General features: G+C 53.0%; 1 protein-coding gene across 7 annotated transcripts in view; it reads left to right on the top strand.

Annotated features, from left to right (window-relative positions):
* Nucleotides 1-22,755, top strand: part of AGAP1 (ArfGAP with GTPase domain, ankyrin repeat and PH domain 1) — a 562,160-nt gene that overhangs the window by 167,257 nt on the left and 372,148 nt on the right. For all 7 annotated transcript variants that reach the window (XM_070780389.1, XM_070780391.1, XM_070780390.1 and 4 more), the window contains exon 2: nt 22,502-22,560. In XM_070780389.1, coding sequence (XP_070636490.1) covers nt 22,502-22,560 — 59 coding nt within the window. The remainder of the gene's footprint in view (nt 1-22,501; nt 22,561-22,755) is intronic.

Below are 22,755 nucleotides of genomic sequence, written 5' to 3' on the forward strand. Positions count from 1 at the left end.
GATCCATTCTCAAAACTACGAGTGTGAATTAACCTTTTATTTTGTTTCCGCTGCTTCATCCTGTGTTTTCTGACAATCTTCATTTTAACTGCTTCTTTTTAAGTTGTTGGCTATTGTACCTTCACTTTTTAAGTGGGGAGAGCAGAGTGGTCTTTTTCCCTTCTCTGGCTTCTTCTCCCCTCCGTGCCCCACCTCCCCTTCATCTATGTAACTGGAAGAGTTAGCTCCATCTGCAGCACATGGATTCACGTCCTTCCTGATACGAGCCAAACGTGCTTATTTCCAAGAGCTGTTCTGGGCACTTCGTCCTCACCCTGCCTTCCACGATCCGAGGACTCTGGTGGGCTATTATGGACCTTTGTGGAGTAGATCATTCACAGATGAGTCAGCATGAGACTATCCGGTAGATCTGCTGTGTCCCACCCACGACACATCACATGGTGTCTGGCAGAGGGTCCGCTGGTGAGCTCGTTTTACCCTGTGAGGCTCTCTGCTGAGTTTGGTTTCCCTGTGTTCTCATGGAGTGCCAGTAGGCTCATTGTGAAACCCTGCCAAGCTGGTCTCATGCCCGTGCGGCTTGTCAGCCTGGGACGGGGCTCCTGGCGCCCGGCGCCTGTGTTTCTGTTTTTGGATGTGCGTCCTCGGGCGCGTTCCGTGGCCTCTCTGTGCCTCAGTTTCCTGTGTTCCTGGAACTCCGGGCTGGAGGTGAGGGTGAGAGGCGCACGTGAGGGTGTGGGTGCTGCCCCGAGCTGCCGATTCCCTGGCCAGGAAGTGGGGCGAGTAGGGTGCTGTGTATGTGAGAAGTCCTACCTTCTTTTACAGTGAAAAATTCATTTCTTCCGTTTAAGGTGAAACGGGTAAAAATAATGACCCCCTTGGAAAGAGGTCACAATTTGGGTTCCACTGACTTTTTTTTTCCCCCGAATGTATTTGCCTCTTTTATCATTCTGAAATACACATGTTTAAATTTTGCTTAATATTTAATATTTACTCTATTTACAATTCATACATTGTACACATAACATTTTATAAATCATAAAATAATACATTTGATATTTAGTATTTAAGTTAAAAATTTCAAATTGACGAGTACCTTACTCGGTAGGCCAGGAAGCTGGGATTGAGAGTTACGTGTGCTGAGCCTTGAAGCTCCCTTCCTTCCCCCCTGCAAAGGGTACTTGCCTACCTGCAACCCCTGGGGGAGGTTTGGACATCAGCCACCGACCGGCAGATTCAAAGGCCACTTCCGAGTTCTGGTTCAGGGGAAAGCTTTTTGCTTAACCTCCTTCCCTAATTCCCCGTCCACTCCATCCTGATGAATCTCATGACATTATTACATATGGGGTTGCTTCTCAGACCTCCAGGTTAACGGTCAGCTGGGTGGGGGCTGTAGCAGGCTCTGTCCAGGGAAGCCAGGAAGGGTGGACCCCGGCTCTGAGAGTGTCGGAGCCCAGCCCTGAAAGTGCGCACCATTCTCAGCTGAAGAATCCAGGTGTGTGTGTGTGTTCTCTGCCACTCAGCCTTGTCTGACTCTCTGTGACCCCATGGATTGTAGCCCGCCAGGCTCCTCTGTCCATGGAATTCTCCGGGCAAGAATACTGGAATGGGTTGCCACTTCCTCCTCCAGGGGATCTTTCCAACCCAGGGATGGAACCCATGTCTCTCATGTCTCCTGCATTGGCAGACAGAATCGTTACCACTGTGGTACCTGGGAAGCCCACGTAGTTGGTATTGAACAGATCTGCATTCCCGAGGCATGAGTTCTCCACACTGCGGGAGATTTTTGTGGCATTTTCCTTTTCTTCCGAGTCTTTAGAGTGTTATCGATCTCTGGGAAGGAGATTAAGCCCTCAGGCTCCGTCAGGCCAAGTCATGCTTTCCGCCTAGGCTTCCTGGGTGGCAGATGTTAGGCGATCTCTTTTATGTCCAGAAATTACCTCCAGCTGCCTCTGAAGCCCGACTTTTATTTGTGGCAGGTCTGCCTTTGGGGTGATAATATGATTTGTGCATATTATGCCCGGTAAATCCTAGAAGGGTCCTTCGCCTTAGATACCGGCTGACAGTCCATTTCAGGTGAATTTCCAGACTGGGATGTTCCTGGTGCGTGTCCCTTGCAACTTGATAAAACTTGCAGGTAAAAGCTCTTGTACAGTGACCCGCCTTTGAAAGCGGCTTGTTTGTTTAGATGACCTGTCAGCTTTTCGATTCTTCCATTTCCAAAATAAACAGGAACGCCCTGTTGCTTCACAGGACACAGCCAGAAGTTTATCTGAGCGGACTTGAGGGAGGGCAGGATTTCAGCGCCAAGCATCTGTCTTGAGGGGAAGTGCCTATCCCCAGGAGTTTAGGCTCTGTCGTACAAGGCTGTTCCCTGGATTTCTCCTCTGGTCTCTGCCCTGGGACAGTCAGGTCTGGACTGTGCCCCGTCTTCAGGGCCTGTGGCCAGTTGAGGTGTCCGTGAGTGAGGTGTTAGGTCTCAGCATGCCTTTGGGGGGTCCTGGGTGTGGGGGGCGCGTTTTGCCTGTCCCAGCCGTGTCCCTTCATTCCCCGGGTCTCGGGGTCAGGGAGGGCCCCACAGCTCAGTTGCCGTTCGCGCCACCAGCCCCTCTGCCCCATGACACACTTCTGGAACTTCCTGCCTCTCCCGGGGTCCTCAGTGTGCCCTGCAGGTGCAGAGCGCCTTCAGAAGAAAGATCAGCTCCCACCACTCACACCCCGGGCCCTTTGAGGGTCTGTTGTGTCGTTTCCGGTGAAACGGAATTTTGTCCTGCTTGTGCCCGATGGCCTGTGCCTGTTACGGCCCGGACTGGGGTCGACGCAGCTGAAATAGAAACTGTGGTCTATTTCAAGGGGCGGGGCTGTCCAGCAGAGCCCAGCATTGTGCAGTGAAGGGACAGAGCTGCGGGCGCTCGGGACCACGAGGGAACCACGGGGCCATCCCCCGTCCCCTGCCTGCCCAGGGAGCTCCTGCCACTAGACTCTGTTATTTGAGGACCAGGCCGATTATGCTTATTTTTAAACTGTTTTTGCTGTGTCACAATAAGGCAATTACCAGCCGCACACCTGCATGATGTTTTCCAGGCTGGGCTGTCGGAGCGCTCTGCTTTTGTTGAGTCATTGATTCCTGCAACTGCAGATCAATAGGACCGATGGGTTATCAGTGGGGAGAGGTCTGTGGAGCTGTCTGTGGCGATGGACCGGGAGATTGGGAAGGGTGCCTGAGCCCCCATCAGTCAGGGGCGCCCAGGCTCCAGCTTATCTGCTGCTCTGATGACCTTCCCTGCTGCACGGAGGTGGTCCCGGGGCTTGGTGCTGGGAAGACTTGGGCTGCTTTGTCCTCCCTGTCACTGTGCAGCCCCTCGGGTGGCGGGGCCAGAGGCTCTCGTCTGCTTAGGCTCTTAGACCCTGACACAGTATTGGGCGTCGTCATGAACAGGCAGGGTTTAGTGACGGCAGTGTCTCCGAGCAGCCCCGGGAACCGTGCACTTGGGGGCCACACCAAGAGGGTCAGGCAGAGCGCGTGCGGGTGTGTGAGCCGCGGGGATGGGATGGCGTGGGGCGGTGGTCTCTGGCCGGGGCAGATCCCCGTGGTCTCAGGTCTTTGTTCTGCTGCCCCACCCCCTTTCTATTGTCATTTATTTCAAAGATGTAATTTCTCAGGGGCCTCAAGCTGTCAGTCCCTTAACAGGGATGTTCCCTACCTTGCCTCCTGCATCTCAGAGTTGAAAGTGTTAGTCGCTGAGTCGTGTCTGACTCTTCGTGACCCCATGGACTGTAGCCTGCCAGGCTCCTCTGTCCATGGGATTCTTCAGGCGAGAATACTGGAGTGGGTTGCCATTCCTTCTCTAGGGCATCTTCCTGAACCAAAACCTGTCATAAAGAGATCAAGGCAGTTTCCCTGGATTCCCCTGTGGTTTCTGGCTTTTGGAGCCAGGATGGTGGTAGATTGGCGTGCGAGTGTGTGTGCTGTGTATGATGTGTTCACACCTGTAGAATCTTGGCTGGCAGGGCTGAGGCTGATGCTGTCCAAGCAGGTGGGCAGTGAGCTGGGTTTTGAACCCTAGGCTGCTGGTGCACTCGGGCTGGCTGGTTTGCTTTCCTGGCTGTATTAAACACTTGGGGATGCTTTGTGGTGTTGGCAGTGGTTTTAAAAATATTTCTTCTATTTACTGTTTTTTCCCTGGACTGAATTTATCTTATCTAACAGCTACATGTGTTTGATAAAAGTGTTGTTGTTCAGTCGCTAAGTCGTGTCTGAATCTTTGTGATCCCATGGACTGCAGCGCACCAGGCTTCCCTGTCCATCACCATCTCACAGAGTCTGCTCAATTGAGACGATGATGCCATCCAACCATCTCATCCTCTGTCTTCCCCTTCTCCTCCTGCCTTCAATCTTTCCCAGAATCAGGGTCTTTTCCAGTGAGTCAGTTCTTCAAATCGGGTGGCCAAAGTATTGGAGCTTCAGCAACAGTCCTTCCAGTGAATATTCAGTGTTGATTTCCTTTAGGATTGACTAGTTTGATTTCCTTGCCATCCAAGGGACTCTCAAGAGTCTTCTCCAGCAACACGGTTTGAAAGCATCAATTCTTTGGTGCTCCGCCTTTATGGTCCAGCTCTCGCATCTGTAAATGACTACTGGAAAAACCGTAGCTTTGACTATATGGACTTTGGTTGGCAAAAGGATGTCTCTGCTTTTTAATAATGAAAGTGAGACAGTAATAAATGCATGGGGTGCATGGGTGCACTGGCTTCACTTTTACTGCTCAGAGGGCTTAAGTACAGATTTCTGAAACAAAGAACCCTGCAAAGTTAGAGCTACAGGGACTTTGACCCCTGCCCCACCCCACCCCTTTTAAAGGTGAAAACACCTTCTTTTTAAGTTAAAAAAGTCTAGTCAAAGCAATGGTTTTCCCAGTAGTCATGTATAGATGTGAGAGTTGGACTATAAAGATGTGAGAGTGCCAAAGAATTGATGCTTTTGAACTGTGATGTTGGAGAAGACTTGAGAGTCCCTTGGACTGCAAGGAGATCCAACCAGTCCATCCTAAAGGAAATCAGTCCTGAATATTCATTGAAAGGACTGATGCTGAAGCTGAAACTCCAATACTTTGGCCACCGGATGCGAAGAACTGACTCATTGGAAAAGACCCTGATGCTGGGAAAGACTGAAGGCGGGAGGAGAGGGGACAACAGAGGATGAGATGGTTGGATGGTATCAAGGACTCAACTGTCATGAACTTGGGCAAACTCCGGGAGATGGTGAAGGACAGGGAAGCCTGGCGTGCTGCAGTCCATGGGGTCGCAAAGAGTTGGACATGATTGAGCAACTGAACTGAACATTCTTTTTAAAGGTCTAGCCCAGGTGGGCTTCTAAGACTGTGGTGGCCACAGTCACCACACCCCTCCCTCCTACCGCCCTCCGCCCCACCTGCAGGCCTGGCTCTGTAGGTTACATTTAATTTCAGAGCTCCAATCGAACATTCGATGCTTTGCATTTGAAACTTTTCAGCACATTTTAGTTTAAAAGAAAAAAATGATAACCAGGAAGGGATACGGTTTATCCTTGTTTTTTTTATTTTTAATTTTTTTGGCTGCACGACGCGGCTTGCGGGATCCCTGTTCCCCGACCAGGGATCAGACTTGCGTTCCCTGCAGCGGAAGCTCAGAGCTGTCACCACTGGGTGGCCAGGGAAGTCCCAGGACGCAGTTTATTCTTAGTCCCTGGATGGGCAGGGTGAACACTTGCAGTCTTTGCAGGCAGACCTGAGACTGATGTGACCCTGTTGACCTGGGAGTTGTGCTTGGGGGCAGCCAGATGCTGGGGCTCCTCGGAAAGAGACAAGGCCTCCTCACATGCTGCACCCGAGCCAGCTCAGGGTGGGTGCGTTGCTCCCGCTGTATCTTTGGGTGAGGTCATTGTGTTTTTTTTTCCTCTGCTCATGGTTTTTTTTGCCCTGTCCAGTCCAGTGTGAGTATTGGTTTTGAGAAGTCCAAATCGATGGTTTTATTTTCAGAGTTCTAAATCCAGCCGTGTGAACACTTGGGAGTCTGGGCCTGGGGTCTGGCAGGGGTTCGTGGCTATTTTAAATATGCCGGGAGCCTTCCTGGAAGCCGCCCACCGCCGGGTGTGCTGTGATTGTGTTGGAAGCTGGGGTCTCAGAGCTCTCCAGTGAGAGCACCACAGCCCTGGGGTGGGGGCTGTTGACGGCAAGAGTCCGATTCTCGACCCTCTAGAGTCTCTTTCTGAGGAGCTGGGTGCTAGGTGCTGGGTGTCTCCTGTCCTGTGAGCCAGGCCAGTGTCTGCAGGTGGCTGGCATGCGTCAAGGGGGAGGGGAGAGGTGGGCCTTTTTAAAGCCTGTGCTCGCCGGTGATGTCCTCCCAGGGGTGGGAAGTTTTACACATTTCCATCGCTATAAGCAAATTTAGCACAGCTTCAAAGTCTGCTTATGGCCTCAGGTTAATCATCGGAGACGTGGCAGCATCCAGGTGGGGCTTGTGCATCTGTGACTGGCTTCGGTTCACCTCCTTCTCCTCTGCTCCCCCTCCCCACAGGACAACACTGGGTGTACGATGATCAGGTTACCATTGTCCCTTGTGGAAGTGACCACAGGAAGGTCACGTGTCAGCAAGCGCTGCAAAGCAAACTCGGGGAGAACCCTCAGTGAAGTCTACCTGTTGTCATGGGTTCACATCAGCAGGAACCCCAGGGATGGAGAGACGGTGTTGGGGGGCTTCATGCTCTGGGGACCTGCCTCTCCCTTCCTTCCTCCTCTGACCTCAGTGTGGCCCCCATCATGTGGGCCCTGCCTCCAGGGGCTGCAGCCCTGGCCAAGCATGGGAACGTGGCTGATGCCTTCTGGGTCCCTGGGAGGCAGGGCAGGGATGCAGAATTAAATTTCCTAGAAATAGACAGGCAGTTATGTTGTGAAAACTTTCCAAGGGGTGAGCGCCATCGTAACCGTTAGTAGCTAATTAGCTAGTTGCAAAGTAGAGCGTGCCCACAATGCGGGAGACCCGGATTCAATCCCTGGGTCGGGAAGATCCCCTGGAGAAGGAAATGGCACCCCACTCCAGTACTCTTGCCTGGAAAATCCCATGGACAGAGGAGCCTGGTAGGCTACAGCCCATGGGGTCCCAAAGAGTCAGACACGACTGAGCGACTTCACTTCACTTAAGGTAGAGCAAGTTGCCAAAAATCGTGACGGTATCTCCAGAGGATGTAACTACACAGAGTAAGCTCAGACACCAAAAGTTCATCGTGAGTTTGACCTCGCATGTCCACTGAAGAGGCTTTCGTCGGGGATGTTTTATGTGTGTACAGCCCAAACCCGAGGGGGCTTCCTGGCAGGCACCCCCCAGGGATGGCTCCTTCGTACCCGGTACGTGTGGGCATCTCCACCTAGGTGCGTCCCTGACCACACCTTGACCTCTGGCCCCTTCCCCATCTTAGGGCCATGCACTCGTCTTCCACCTGGCACCTCCAGCCAGATACCTGGCCTGCCCTTCCCCAGTCTGGTCCCTCAGAGGTCCTGGGAGAGTCTCTCTCTCTCTCTCGGGACTGTAGCCCACCAGGCCTCTCTGCCCATGGGATTCTCCAGGCAAGAATACTGCAGTGGGTTACCATTTCCTACTCCAGGGGAGTCTTCCAGACCCAGGGATCAAACTCGCGTCTCTTGTGTCTTCTGCATTGGCCGGTAGATCCTTTGCCACTGGGAAGATTCTTTACCACCTAGGAAGCCCTCAGGTCCCAGGCTTAAATGCCAGCACATCTGGGCCCCTTGCTGACTGTCTCCCCCGGGGCAGCCTCTCCCACTTCGTTCCCCTGGTCCCCACAGCTCCTGCCCTGACAGCGTCACGGGCTGGCCTTACAAACCTGTGTGCTCATTGATCTTCTGCTCTAGAAGGCTGCTTCTAGATGGTGGGGCCGGTTTGGAGTTGGTCCTGCATGCTCCTTGGTGTCCTGTGGGCTCCTGAGTTAAATGAACTAGCTTGGGCGGCTGGGTCAGGGACTGGCAGGGTGCTGTGGGCATAGGGACATGGTTACCTGTGACTCAATGTGGGGTGTCAGAAAACGCTCCCCAGTTCTGGCCTGGTGGTGTCAGGGCCTTCCTGGTGGGGCTGTGCTGTGCTCTCCAGCCCTCGGGGGAGGTCAGCTCCTCACCTGCAGCCTCTGGAAGGCAGGCAGCCTGGCCCTTGGGGCTGCGAGCGCTTGGCTGCACATTGGGAGGATGGCGGCCGCAGGCTCCCGAGCGGGCACCACACAGGGTTCAGGCACCCCAAGGAGGTGGGGAGAATGGGGATGTCGGAGCCGGGGCAGCTCTTGGAGTTGTCCAGGTTAGGCAGAGGGGCCAGGCTTTTCTAAGCCTGTTACCCGTCCATGGTCAGCTGTGCCAGGGTCGAGTCCTTGAGCTAGGTCACTCGCCACTCTCTCTGGCCATCGCATCGGGATCAGCATGTGGTCCGCCACCAACACACCGCACACCCCGACCCCAGGGCTGGAGGGAGGGCCAGATCGCCCTCCACGGTCGTGTGAGGGTGCGGTTGGAAACGCTCGTGAAAAGGGCATCCGAGTTGTGTTTGGCATCGTGTAGGAGAACACAGAGATTAAATGGAGGAGTTCCCTGAGAGCTGATCTTAAATTAGCTTTTCCTCGCACGCAGAAAGTCCCCTCTCTGCCAGAAACAGTCTGTGTTCTGTGAGGTTAGAAGCAGGTCCTTTGAGCAGCTCCCTAGCAGGTGGGCGGTCATGGCTTTTCCACTTGCAAAGCGATGCAGTTTCGATGCCTGATGGTTTTACAGAAGAATCGATGTTTTATAGAAAGTGACAGAAATCACGTCTGGTTTGAGAGGGCATCCGCCTGGGTGTCAGTTTAGTGACGAAAAGGAAAAGGAATAAAAAGGATTGGGGAGCACCCTCCTGCACATCTCCTGGGTCCCCGGGGCATCTGCTCCTGTCTGCCTTGCTCGGCAGCTCCTCCAGCCCTTCCGGGAGCCGTCCAGTTGCACACCTGGCTTGTTTGTATCCACACGGGACTCCTTCCCTCCGGAGCGGCTGTGCGTCATTAGAAAGCAAACACAGCTCAGACCTAGAGGACAAGTTGCCAGGAGTAAGTCGGCGCCAGGACGGGTGGGGACTCAGATTTCCTCCTCCCAGTTTAACTGGCAAGACGTTGACATGGAGCCTCCCGGTGCAGCCTGGTTTCTGCGGAGGCTTTGAGCTGTGATCGGTGGGGCGCTGGTGATGGGTAGGGGTGATGGGCAGTCCCCCAGAGCTGGGGACCGAACATGCACGCTGCTGCTGTCGCTCAGTCGTGTCGGACTCTTTGTGACCCCATGGACTGTAGCCTGCCAGGCTCCTCCATCCAAGGGATTCTCCAGGCAAGAAATCTGGAATGGGTTGCCATTTCCTTCTCCAGGGGATCCTCCTGACCCAGGGATCAAACGCAGGTCTCCTGCATCCCAGGCAGATTCTGTACTGGCTGAGCCATCAGGGAACATACAAAATTTCACATCTGTTCTTTTACTTCCTCAATGGACCCTGTCACCTCACAACCATCTGAAAGGATCTCTGACAGTCATAGTCTGAGGACTAAGAAGGCCAGAAACAATGGGGACCGTCTCCCATGTTTCCTCGCTGGTTCAGTGCTCAGACACTGAGGCCGACCTTCAGAGCCTTGCTCCTTTGCTGCCGTGGTGACCACGTGGGTGAGTCCTCTTGCACTCCTCTGGTTCTTAGAGGCGTAACCAGGAACCACTCTGTTACGAGGGAAGCCTCTCTTTTACATTTCCTTACTGCAAAAAGAAACCCCTCGCCCAGGGTAAAGAAGGAAAACAGGACCCGAATCAGTAGAAGCGTCCCCCTGCCTCTTCCTCCTCAGAGACGTCGCCTAGCTGGCCTCACCGCAGTGGCCGTCGTTGCGGCCCACCTTCCTTGCCGTGGTTTCTGAGCTGTGGTTTATCAGCTCCCTCACCCATGACCGGGTGCCCAGGCGCGGGCTGAGGGCACCCATCCCGTGACCTGGTTTCAGTGTGTTGCACGTCAGCTGTCCTGGGGCTTTTCCGCACACAGGTCACGTTTTGTGGGGATGCAGTCGGCACCCAGGCCTCCATGAGGTCACAGCCACATCCGTGCTGTGTAAACAGGGGCAGGTGCAGTGGGGGGCACCTTGCCGGGGCAAGAGATAGAAAGTGGGTGGCACATCCTACAGGTGCACACGTGTGTGCAGGACCGCTGGGCACCCAGCCTGGGAGCAGAGGAGCAGAGCAGGGTGAGGCTGTCTTCCCAGGATGCTTCTTGAAGGGGACCGAGGTGGAGTCTTGTGGAGATGCTGGGGGGTACCCATGATGTTGTGACCCTTGCCAGCCCTCTCTCGTGAGCTTCAGGATTTTATTCCTCTCTGTAACCATTGGCTGGCCTCCTGTTCTCAGAACAGAGGAGAGGAGGCCCAAGATGGTGCACGCGTGGGGCCCAGGACCAGCAGAGTGGGGATGGCGTGGCCCTGACCAGTGGGGAGGGACTTGGCACACTTATTTTATCTTTCAATTTTTCATCCATTGCACATGACCAGTACTGACCCTGGAAGGCAGTGACAGAGGGGCCCAGAGGTCACGCAGGCCCTGGAGTGCTCGGTGGACACCCAGGTGTGATGACAGAGCAGGCCTTCATCTCTGCACTCGGCAGCTTGCGTCCTCATCTATTGGACAGGAGGCCCCTAGCCAAGCCCGCAAGGAGGAGCCCCGGATCTGTGGCTGTCAGCTGACTCAACAGACCTTCTGCAAGAACATGATTGGATTTGCTGGAGATTACAGCCTCATGGGCAGTATTTCTTTCAATCTTATAAAGCAGCCCCCGGAATTGTTAGGGGCAGCCTGAAATCACTACCCATTTCCTGAGCAAGGGCGGCAGGCATACTTGTGGGAGAAAGTCACACACGCTAACTCGAGGAGAGCCCCGTTCCCACCCTGTAAAGACAACTATCCCAACTCTTTGTTTTAATTTGCTTTTTATCTATGTTAAGTTAGGGGTATGGTAGCCGAAAGCCATTTGAACCCATCACAAGGAACCCAGGTCTGTGAAACCTCCCTTTTGGCCAGCGCAAACCCATTAAGTTGGGAGAGGCTTGGCCTGCCCCATGCACCAGGGCACTGAGGGTCTGCAAGGAAGGGAGTTCCTTGAACGGAAGATTCTAGGACGAGAGGTTGAAGGGACCAGGTACAGGCTTCTTGTCTTCCAGGGTAAGGGATGGGGCCCCAAGAGGCAAAATGAGTTGCTTTCTGGAAGCAGGAATTCCCACCTTCACCTGGGGCAGTGCTGGTTACTGTCTGCTGTTTCAGATGCTTAGCCTCCTGGAGCAGCTCGGAAGGGGTTGACCACATCCGCTCCCGCTCACCCGTGTCCCCTGCAGGCCCAGGTGGGAGCTGACTCTGTGCTGGTGATGGGCAGGCCACGGCAACAGACACACGGCGGGCTCTGTGCCTCTTGCCCCTGCTGTTGGGGGTGTGTGGTCCTGGATCCCACCAGCCACATGGCCTCCATGCCTCTGCTGACCTTACAGTTTTCTGGAGGGACAGAATTCATGGGCTCCCTGGTGGCTCATTGGTAAAGGATTTGCCTGCAAACACAGAAGTTGCAGGAAACTCAGGTTCAATCCCTGACTCGGGAATATCCCCTGGAGAAGAAAATGGCAACCCACTCCAGTATTCTTGCCTGAAGAATCCCATGGACAGAGAAGCCTGGTGGGCTGCAGTCCATGGGGTGGCAAAGAGTTGGACACAACTGAGTATGCACGCAGGAAAACAGTTGTTTCTGCTTGCTCATTCTGTAGTCATCTTCTGAACTGGATTGGATCTGTTAGCAAGCCACCCCTTATTATAAACATTAATTGCACCATGAATTAAAAAGTATTACTATTTACAATTCTTTATGAATTTAAAACTGTCAGACTCAACTATATCCAGCACCGGACAGACTGAAATGCAGTTTATGAATTGTAAACATCTAGGCCATCTCTGGGAAGAACCCCCGGAGGAGGAAATGGCAACCCACTCCAGTATTCTTGCCTGGAGAATCCCATGGGCAGAGGCGCCTGGCAGGCTACGGTTCATAGGGTCCCAAAGAGTCGGACAAGACTGGGCGACTTAGCACACACGCAAGGTGTCTCTTTTTTTCCCAGGGTTTATTTTAACCAGGAAAATTTTCTTGTTTCAGCTCCGTCTTAACTTTCACAAAGAAAGTGAAGGTTACCCACCAGCAGCATCTGAGCTGCACAGTAGAAGTTACTTTTTAATATATATGTCGACTCAGACTTTAATAAGGAGAACAGCCGACAGCTGCTTAGAAGTGCCAGGAGCCGGTGGCGGGGGGCTGTGTGTCCTTGGCCTTGAGCTGGTGTCTCAGTGGTTGGACCAGGCTCTGTTCCTAGGGCCCCGGGCTCAGGACCCTGGTGCGGCAGCCCACGTTACGGGTTCTCAGTTACTCATCACACCAACCATCGTTTGAAAATTCTTGTTACTCTTCCCACTTCCAGAAGCGGTTACCCCAGGCTCAGCTGCAAGCCCCCATGCAGTTCAGGTGGACCATCTCCTCTGTGCTAAGACCCTGGGTGGGTCTTTATCCAGCTCCCGTTGGCAGTGCTCCGGAGACAGAGAGGAGCCTGAAGGCGACCTGAGCCTGGGGCTGGCTTGTGGGCCAGGCAGGAGGTGTTGGCGGCCTGAACCGCTGTGGGCATCTGATAGACCCTGCAGCCCAGGCTCGTTTGGGACGGAGAGATGGAAAAGGTTGGCCTAGGTGAGGTGTCTGAGACCCCAGACTCAGACGTGTGCCTCCCCGCCTCAGCATCTTTCCTTCCCTTGGTGGGGGGAGGGTCTGATGTCACTGCCAAGGCCTGGGAACATCAGGGGGGCTGAGCCAGGCGATTGGGGTCCCGGGAGGCCCCCTGCAGACACCAGCAGTGTCTTTGGTTGGAGATCGCCTTGGTGTGCAAAACTGAGATATAAAATAGGAAGGTTTCAGGCGGCAGCGGTTGGCTTAACGGGAAGAATGGGAGCTGACCTTTCATAACATTGTAGCTTGTGACCCTAAGATATGTTTAAAGTTGAATGTACTCTCCTGCTTTCCAAAGTTTTGTGACCCTCTTCAATGCTGGTAAATGGGACCTCCACACACTTGGTGACTCTTCTTTCTGAAAATCCCTGGGGCGTTTAGTGGCCAAAATCCACTCCTGGAGCCATGAAATAAGCCTCTGAAGAGTGTACAGCTGCAGCCACATTGCGTTTGCCACCTTAAGGGTTCAGTTCAGTCGCTCAGTTGTGTCCAACTCTTTGAGACCCCATTGCAGCACACCAGGCCTCCCTGTCCATCACCATCTCCTGGAGCTTGCTCAAACTCATGTCCATCGAGTCGGTGATGCCATCCACCATCTCATCCTCTGTCGTCCCCTTCTCCTCCTGCCTTCAGTCTTTCCCACCATCAGGGTCTTTTCCAATGAGTCAGTTTTTCACATCAGGTGGCCAAAGTGTTGGAGCTTCAGCATCAGTCCTTCCAATGAATATAAAGGACTGATTTTCTTTAGGATGGACTGGTTGGATCTCTTTGCAGTCCAAGGGACTCCCAAGAGTCTTCTCCAACACCACAGTTCGAAAGCATCCGTTCGACACTTAGCCTTTATGGTAGGGAAGGGAATCAGCCGTCCTCTGGGAAGTTAGAAGCCTGCACACTCCCCTGGAGCTCATCTGGGCAGGCAGCATTTGCCTTGGGGGCTCCTTACGGAGAAGAGAAAAGGTCCTATCCAAGGCTGGTCATGTGGAGAAGGATTCTGAGCCACATCAGGGCTCAGGGGAGAGACGATGCTTTGGGACTGCAGACCCTCAGTCGTGTCCACTGGTGGGATTGGAGGTGTCTGGGTGGCCTGGCCTGGGTCACCCTGCACTGAGAAGGGCCTTTGGAGTGGGGGTAGGACATTGTCTGCTTCTGTCGCAGGAAGAGGTGCTCTTGTCTAACACTTGGAATTGAATTGTCCAAGGAGACACGCTTGCTGACAAAGCAAGAGACTTTCTAGGGAAGGGGCACCGGGCAGAGAGAGGAGCGTAAGGGGACCCGGGAGACCTGCCGTGCCACGTGGCTCACGGTCTCAGGTTTTATGGCAACGGGATCAGTTTCCCAGTTGTGTTTGGCCAATGTTTCTTACTCAGAGTCCTTCCTGGGGCTGCACCTGTTGCTCAGTCAAGGTGGATGTCAGCAAGAAGCATTCTGGGAGGTCGTGGGCCACGCGGTGTCTCCTTTTGACTTTCTCCAGTTCTTCCGGTTGGTGGTGACTTGTTAGTTTTTCGTGCCTCACCAGGACCTCCTGCTTGTAAAATAACTCACCTAAATGGTCACTGCCGTGTCTGGCCAGGGTGGGCAGTTTCAGGCAGCGTGTTTCCCCTAACACTTCGAGGGTCTTTGAGGCCCTGGGAAAGCAACTTGAACTTCCAGGGAATCCCAGAATGAATCTGGTATCCCAGAGATTTATGGTCTATTCCATTTATTATAGAGATTCAAGGATTTTCAAATAAGAAGTCAAATCATCCCTTGGAAAACTGTTGCCAGTGAGCTTCTGTTAAATCCTCCATTGGAGAGTCATCAGCGTATTAATGTATTAGCCAGCCTGCTGTGTGGCTCTTTCCTGCTGCAGCTGAAATGGATTTCTTATTTTATTAGGGATGCGCATTTCCTCTCTGAGCTCAGAAAGGAGGCTGAGTAGAGCCCTGGTGCCTGCCAGCGCTCCGGTTCTCTGGAGCTGTGCTTTCTCTTCCCCGTTCTTGTTTCCCTTTATATTTTGGGATTTTGAATGCTTTAAGCTAAAAATAAATGCTCCCTCACTTTTCTGTTGCTAAAAAGAGTTAAAAAAAAATTCTTGGAAATTTAACGTTTCAGCCAAACATCTCAATCCTGGAGATGATAGTAGGTTGTTTTTTAAAAGTCATCTGTGGTTTCAGAGTTGTTGTTTTTTTTTTAACCCCTGAACATAATTTCAGAAGATTTGTCTAGAACCTCTGGATCACCGGATCCAAATGGGATTGTAGGGAAAGGAGAGGATGAGATGGTTGGATGGACATGAGTTTGAGCAAACTCCAGGAGATAATAAAGGGCACGGAAGCCTGGTGTGCTGCAGTCCATGGGCACACAAAGAGTTGGACACGACTGAAGAAGTTTTTATTATGGTTTTAGTCCCCCTACCAGATAGGCTACTAAGGTTGTCCCTCCTAATTAATCATTTTCCCCGAGGTGTGTATTATGCCAGGCGGTTGTTATGTATGGTGCTCATTTTTAGCATGAAATGCGCAAGAAGGAAGTCCAGCCACAGCTTTGATGCTTCTCGTCTGAGTGTCAGAGTGTAACATTTGGTCCAGGCTCAGCGGAAATGAATGTAATGAAGGGGTAATCTCCCTGGCAGATCTTAACCCAGGGTTCCTGGTTATTGGTGGAACCCAGAGATTAATACAGTCCGCAGCAGTCTTCATCCCCTGCAATTGAATAAACTCCCAAGATTTTGGAAGAAATTGCTGGACAGGAAGTACTTTTTTTTTTTTTTAGCGACTTTGCAATATCCAGCTGGTTTTAAGACTTTTGACCCACCAAGTCAAGTAAAGAGAATGGAAGCGTTGATGCTGTAGTAATACGAAATACTCTAGTACTACCATGGGGAAGAGGGGGCGCGCAGGCTTTCTGCCCAGGAGGAGGCTATTATCTGCTGGACGATTTCTCACCTGTGTTCCTAGCACTTAGGAATTAGGTGATGAGGTCAAGATCCCTCATGGGCAGCAAGTTGTGAACTGGGACTCTGTCCTTGCCCCGCCCACCCACACCCGCTGTGTTCGCTTTGGTCCAAGGGGATAAAGTGGGGAACCTCTATGGCTTGGGTGCCCATTGTGTGTGTGTGGTATAATGAGAGCCTTAGACATTTCCCGGTTAAACGCGCTGTTCTGCATGTGAATAATCTTGAAAACAGACCAGGGCTGAGTCCCTCACTTAAGTGCTATTAGCAAGCAGGGATTGAAAGGAGTTTGGAGTCAGGATGAATTTTAAGTCCCAGGCGAGGGAAACAGCACAGCTCTCCTAGGAGCGAAAACAAGCAGCTGAGCCGCTTTGTTGCTGGGTCTGATTTGTGTCTGTTTCTGCTCCCTTCCCCCGCTGCTCTTGGGTCTGTCCTCCCCTCTGTAGGTATCGGCAGCCTTCCGTGGGGTCCAGAGTCTTGTCCCTTCCGAACGAGGAGCCAGGATGGGGCTGGAAGTGGCCCTGAAGGGGAGCTTCCCAAAGGAAAGCCCCCTCCGTCTTTGCTTTCCGCCAGTGGCCCAGAAAAGCCACTTTTCTGCCGAGGAGAGAGGCTTTTCTCTGAAATAAGCCTGAGTCCTTTGTGGCTGTGTCTCCCTCAGAAGAACAGGGAGGGGACTTTGGGGTGTCTGGGGGCTGCATGCTTAAGATGCCTTCCTGAACCCCTCGAGGTTGATCTGTGTGTGTCCTCTGGAGGGGGCTTAGGCTGTTTCAGGGACAGGTGCAGTGGGGGGCCCCCCGCAGGGCCCAAGTCCTTCCTCTGCCAGGTGGACGGTGGCGGCTTTTACTTCCAGCTGCAGGTTGTCTGAGCCCCTCCGTGGAAGGCTGTCTGCTTGCCCTCGCCCCAGAGGTCAGCAGGCACGGCCAGGTGGACCCTGTTCCGCAGGGGATGGGGCCACATTGATGCAGGTGCCTGTGAGTGTGGGAAAACAGCAGCCCAGGGAGGAGGACAGAGGCCAGCTTGAAGGAGGAGGAACCCAGCCCGGAGGAAAAGGGTTTCCTCAGGTGTTTGTATAATGAGGATGTTCCTCCTGCATCTGGCATTCAGATTTCCTAAGAAGGCCTCAAGGCCCACCTCCCGCAGAAGTAAGTGCAGAGTCTCGGGGTGCCAAGGGCAGCCGACCTCACCGTGGTGGTCAGGTGCCCAGTGGTCCAGATGTGCAGCACGCGGGCCTTTTGTTAAGGCGCCTGCTGTGGGTGGAGGCTGGCTGGAATCGGCAGGAGCCCCGCCCGACGCCCTCGGGGCTCCCCCGGGCCAGGCGGCGCCCGGAGCTGGCTCGCAGCAGTGTCCTTCTCTTAGGCGCTGTGTGTGTGAACGCCTGTTCCTCAGCGACCCACGTGGTCAGCAGTGTCAGGACCAAAACAGGAGTGAATACAGTGTGGTGTTGTCCGTATGTCTGCCGCAGCCGTCTTCCGGGTCCAGACTTGGCACCCCCTTACTTTGTGTGTGTGTGTATACATGTATATGTGTACTTTGTAAAAACGTCTTTTAAGACTTTATTTTTGCAGAGTAGTTTTAGGTTTACAACAAAACCGAGAGGGAAGAACAGAGCTTCCCTTATCTTTCCGCATCCCCCCCCCGCCCCCCCGCTTCCCATCGTCAGCATCACTCCCCAGAACAGTACCTCTCTACCAGAGCAGAACCCACACTGACACGCCACAGTCTCCCAAGATCTGTATTTCACCTTTAGGGCTTCACTGTTGTCTATTTTAAAAGACTTAAAACGAATGAAAGCTGAATGTAAAACAACAACAAAGAAACTGCTGATGCTACTGTAAATGGGCGACCCAGATAGTGTGAATTTCATGTTTCTTGGGGCTCGGCACTGACCGTCCGAACGCCAAGCACCTTTTCCTTGGAAAGTGCGGATCTGGCGGCTTCCTGTTTGCTCAGCGTCACAGCGGTGTGTGTTGTGGGCACAGTGCACTTCCACAATCTGACCTTCACTGGGCTTTGTCTTAATACAGAGTTAAGCTGGTCAGGAATTCTACTGCTGTCTGTGTTTAGCTGTGTAGGGACTGCCTTTCTCAAGTCCTAAAATAATAACATGCTGTGCGTGTGACCTGTGGGCATACCAGGGTGACAGCGGGGAGCTGGTGTCTTTTCCTTTAACTTCAGATATTTTGGTCCTTGCTCAGTGGTAAAGAACCCACCTGCCAACGCAGGAGCCGCAGGACACGCTGGTTTGGTTCCTGGCTCAGGAAGATTCCTTTGGAGCAGGAAATGGCAACCCACTCCAGTATTCTTGCCTAGATCACCCCATGGACCGAGGAGCCTGGCGGGCTCCATGGGGTTGCAAAGAGTCAGACACGACTGAGCTACTGAGCACACATGCATGTTAGAAGCACTGGACTGAGCATTTCTGCTTAATATTCATACGGCTCCCCCCACCCCGTGTTGAGTCATGTTGATTTCCCTCCCCTTCGTGTAACCACCTCTTGTTCCGTGAGTCGCTTTGACCAGCGCCTGCAGGGAGGCCGCTTTCTTTCTCTGACTGCCTCCGGATTTCTGTTCTGAAGAAGCTAATAGTTCGGGTTTTTCATTCCTGATAAAAGTTTCCTGTTACTTTAAGTTCCCTAATCTGGGTGTTCTTTGAGTGTTTCTTTTCACTGTTAATGATTTAAATTGAAAAGATAACATGGAGTCTGAAGTGCAGCCATGTTAATGATAAGAAATGACGAACCACCTTCCTTTCCTAAACCCTGCTGGGCAGTTGCCGAGGGTCCTCTGCAGCCTGGGCACTTGCCAGCCCCGCCGTGACGTCATCCAGAGGCCTCAGTGTCACAGGTTAAATGCAGTCAGTCAGTGGCCACCAGCCGTGTTGTATTCTAAATTCCAGTCCAGGGGCTGTCAAAGTGGCTCAGTGGTAAAGAATCCGCCTGCCGGCACAGGAGACATGGGTTTGATCCTTGGGTTCGGGAGATCGCCTGGAGAGGGAAATGGCAACCCACTCCAGTATCCTTGCCTGGGAAACCCCATGGACAGAGAAGCCTGGCGGGTTATGGTCCTTGGGGTCACAAAGAGACCTGACCGAGTGACTGAATGACAACGTCAGCTGCGCTTCCATCAGCGTGCGGGAATGCGTCTTCTTAATACTGTTCTACTCTAAGTGGGGCAGTCAAGTGAAGCTCAGAATGGCCCCTTCTGAAATGGCACATCTTCTGTGACTTGGGGTTCTAACTGCTGAGAACACGCACACATGTGCACAGGCGTTCCCAGGCACACACACAGGCCTCCAGGGCATGTGCCCCAGGAGCATGTGTGTTTATCCTTCGAGGGTTGATGCACCATGGAACTTAAACGTGGTGACCCAGGGCCTAAAGAGCAGATAAGACCAAGGAGGGCCTTGGGATGCAGGAAGGGAAAAACCAGACCCTTATTGTCCTTCCCTCCCCCGTGTCATAACTATTCATGGTCCTCCTGAGCAGCATAACCCATCTCCCCTCCTACCCCATAGTGAAAGTCGCTCAGTCATATCCGACTCTCTGCAACCCCGTGGACTATACCGTCCATGGGATTCTCCAGGCCAGAATACTGGAGTGGGTTAGCCTTTCCCTTCTCCAGGGGATCTTCCCAAACCAGGGATCAAACCCAGGTCTCCCGCACTGCAGGCGCATTCTTTACCAGCTGAGCCACCAGGGAGAAGGTATGTGCCTTACTCTTCCCCCCACCCAGGATATGTGCCTCATCCAATCAGCAAATGACCCGCAAGACCCCCATCCCACTCCTTATATCCTGGGTATAAAAGTGGACTGAGGAGCCCTGTTCAATGTGGGTTCTCCCTTGAGCTGGCCCACTGTTCTAACAGCGTCTCCCGCTCTAATAAACTTTATTCTCCTCTCATTCTGCCTTCTGTCCAGAAATTATTTTCCAGATCATGACATTAAACAGGGCAGCAGGTCCCACCCTGCTCACCCCGTGACGTGCTGTCAACTCTGTCATCCCTGCTCAGCGAGTGCAGCCCTCAGAAAGGCCCCAATCCGTAGAGGAGGATCATGTAGAAGTCTCCGACGCTTTTGCTGCGTCTTTTGTGATTTTTCATTTAACCTCTTTGGAGACGGCTTTCTGTCCTGATCGGGCAATGATGGAGGCGACGAACATTTTTAAAGTGCATCTTTTAAAATGGAAGATGTGTTGTTTCTGGTCAGTTAAATTAAACATTAATTTTATTAATCTAGTTTTCACAAGCAAATGTATTCCGCTGGATGGAAAATTTATTTGCAAGCAAGAAGGCACCACACACGTTGTTCCAGTGTTTATATAATTACACATCTTTATTTAATGGAGCCCTGCTTCAGTTATTATGAATACGTAATATTTGTTGTGATAAACATAATCTTTTGGTGACATGTGCTTAAAAATCAGCTGAGCATTAGTGAATGAAGCTCATTTTAATTCCCACTTTACCCTCTTTGTTTTCCTATTAAGAGTATTAAAAGCTGTGTTATTGAATTTTTTTTATATGCCAGATGGTATAAAATTTGAGGGGTACTGAAAGGTGGCAGTGACAAGAAGGTCTCATTACCTTGTCCCCAAGCTGGTTCCTTAACCCTAGATCAGCAACTATGAAGTACTTATGCTTCCAGAAGTGTTCTCCGCATGGACAGGGTTGTGTGTGTTACACACACACACGCACACACATCACTGTGGCTTTGGGATGGTTGCACTTTGGTACACTGAGGCTTTTGTTGGTGACTTAGCCTTCCTTACAGGAATGTATCCCAGAGAAGGAAATGGCAACCCACTCCAGTGTTCTTGCCTGGAGAATCCCATGGACAGAGGAGCCTGGCCAGTTATAGTCCATGGGGTCGCAGAGAGTCGGACATGACTGAGTGAGCACATAGGAATGTATCCACGTGCGTGTAACCAGCCCTGGGTTGTTTACAAGCACGGCAACAGCCCGGCTTTGGGAGACATTCTTGGCACAGGTATTTCATGTTGATGGAACAGCTGGCATCTGCTTCCCTGGACTGTTGAAATCACCCCACCCCCAATCCTACAATCCACATTCCCGTTTTCCTGAGAGATCAGCTGATGACAGAGAGTGAGTGTTTGTGACCTTTCTGATCACCCTGTTCGCTGCTGGGAAGGTGTGGTGTTGGTTACTGTTTGCTGAGTGCACACGAGGGCTCAGGCAGGCCCTGTACTAGAGCACCCACGGTTAACTCGTCTGCAGGGACAGCTTGTCTGGGACACGTTAGGGTGGTGCCCGCCGGCCAAAGAGTGGGTGTGCAGGTACCCAATTAATGTGTGCCCCCCGACACGTGGCCCCCAGCTGGCTCACTTCCGTGGGGGGAGCAGTGGCCCTTGCCCTTCCCTTTCCTGAATGAACATCTTTCCTTCTGAGCTCCTTTCCGATGGGCCCACTTACTCTGCCAGTTGGCCGGGTATTCGAGTCCCCGAAGTCCAGCGTCTCTGCTGTTGGACACCAGTCCCCACCAGCTCTCAGCTGCGCCTCGGAGGCCCTTTCCAGCTGCCTGGCGCCTCCCATCCCATCCTGATCCCCCAGCCCGGCCTTCCTCCTCCCTGTAGTCCTCCTCTGACGTGAGGAAGGCCTCTGAGCCGGCAGACCTCAGCCTCCGTCTTCGCGGGGCCGGCGGCGTCTGTGTTTTCGTGTCACTGTCTGTCTTTTCCAGGTGTTTTCTGGTCCTTCTCTGCAATGCCCCCAGTGGAGCTGCTTCCGTTCCTGCATCCGTTGGGTTAGAAAGTTGGGCATCGGGCATTACTTGACTTCTAAGCCATTTGTGATTTGACTTCTTGGTCATCGTGTAGCATGAAGGAGTTGGGGGGTTTTCGGAAAAGGCACGGAAACCGAAGGCCCTTTGGAGGCAGGCCCTCCGCTCGGGGGTCTCTGGGGTAGCTGCCATGTTTGTTAACAGCTCTGTCTGTCCATCCCTAAGTACACAGAGTGGGTGGTGGGGTGGCCTCCATGAAGGGAAATGGCAGGTGGGGGACACGGGGAATCAGGTCGTTGGGGTCCTCCCTGTGGGGCGGTCACCTCCACCCATACACTTGGGGGTGAGAGGCAGAGACGGTCAGGGGAGGCCGCCCCCAGAGTGCTGACTGGGCGGGCTGGGCCCTGCAGAGGGCCCCGCAGTGGCTGGGCACCCCCGGTCTTTCCAACACATCGCGTGTCATCCTGAAGTGTCCTGACTGGATCCTCAGTGTCTGTTGTGTCTTTGAGGATCAGAAGTCCAGCACCGAGGTCTTCTAAACCATAACATGCTGTAAACACTTGAATTTTCAAAATCCAGCCATCAGCTACTGTAACTCTGTTGGTGGAATTTTAAGCAAGTTACTACTAGTTTAGGGGAAACCCAGAGGCTCAAAGTTGCCTGGCATCAGGGTCAGTTTCAGAGCAGCCAGAGCCTCCATCGTCCTCCAAGTGGCCCACCCTTAGGGTCAGAAGGGTCTGAATGCCCAGGGAAGCGTGGCTCATAAAGGGCTGGGGCAGGACTTGGTGGTCTTGGGTCGGAGCGTGTGACGAGGTTTAGCACACAGGACACGAACTGGTGTCAGAACGACCGTGTGCGGCAGGCAGATCTCAGCGGCTCAGGGTACGAGATCCCAGGCCGGGGCTGGACCGTCTGCTGTGTCCTTCTGGTTTGAAGACTGGCACGGTGGGGGCGTGCTGACCCTGCCCTCCCTTAAGTCATGTGTCTCACTTGCGTTCGCCCTCCTGTTTTACAGATGCCTTCGTGAACAGCCAGGAATGGACGTTGAGTCGATCCGTCCCCGAGCTCAAAGTGGTGAGTGGTTGCTCTGGCCTTGAGCGTGGTTGTTTCTCAACCTGCAGGAGGGGGGCTTGGAATGGGCCCAGGAAGAGGCACAGTGTGGCTTGTGAGCACCCCTCGTCTTCATGTCGGGGGCCGTCTCCTCCCCGGGGGCCCAGAGGTGTGTCCAGTGTGTCCTGGGGAGTTGGGGGGTGGCAGGTGAGGCTGAGA

This window comes from Bos indicus, chromosome 3 (assembly GCF_029378745.1).
Source record: "Bos indicus isolate NIAB-ARS_2022 breed Sahiwal x Tharparkar chromosome 3, NIAB-ARS_B.indTharparkar_mat_pri_1.0, whole genome shotgun sequence".
Lineage (NCBI taxonomy): Eukaryota > Metazoa > Chordata > Mammalia > Artiodactyla > Bovidae > Bos > Bos indicus.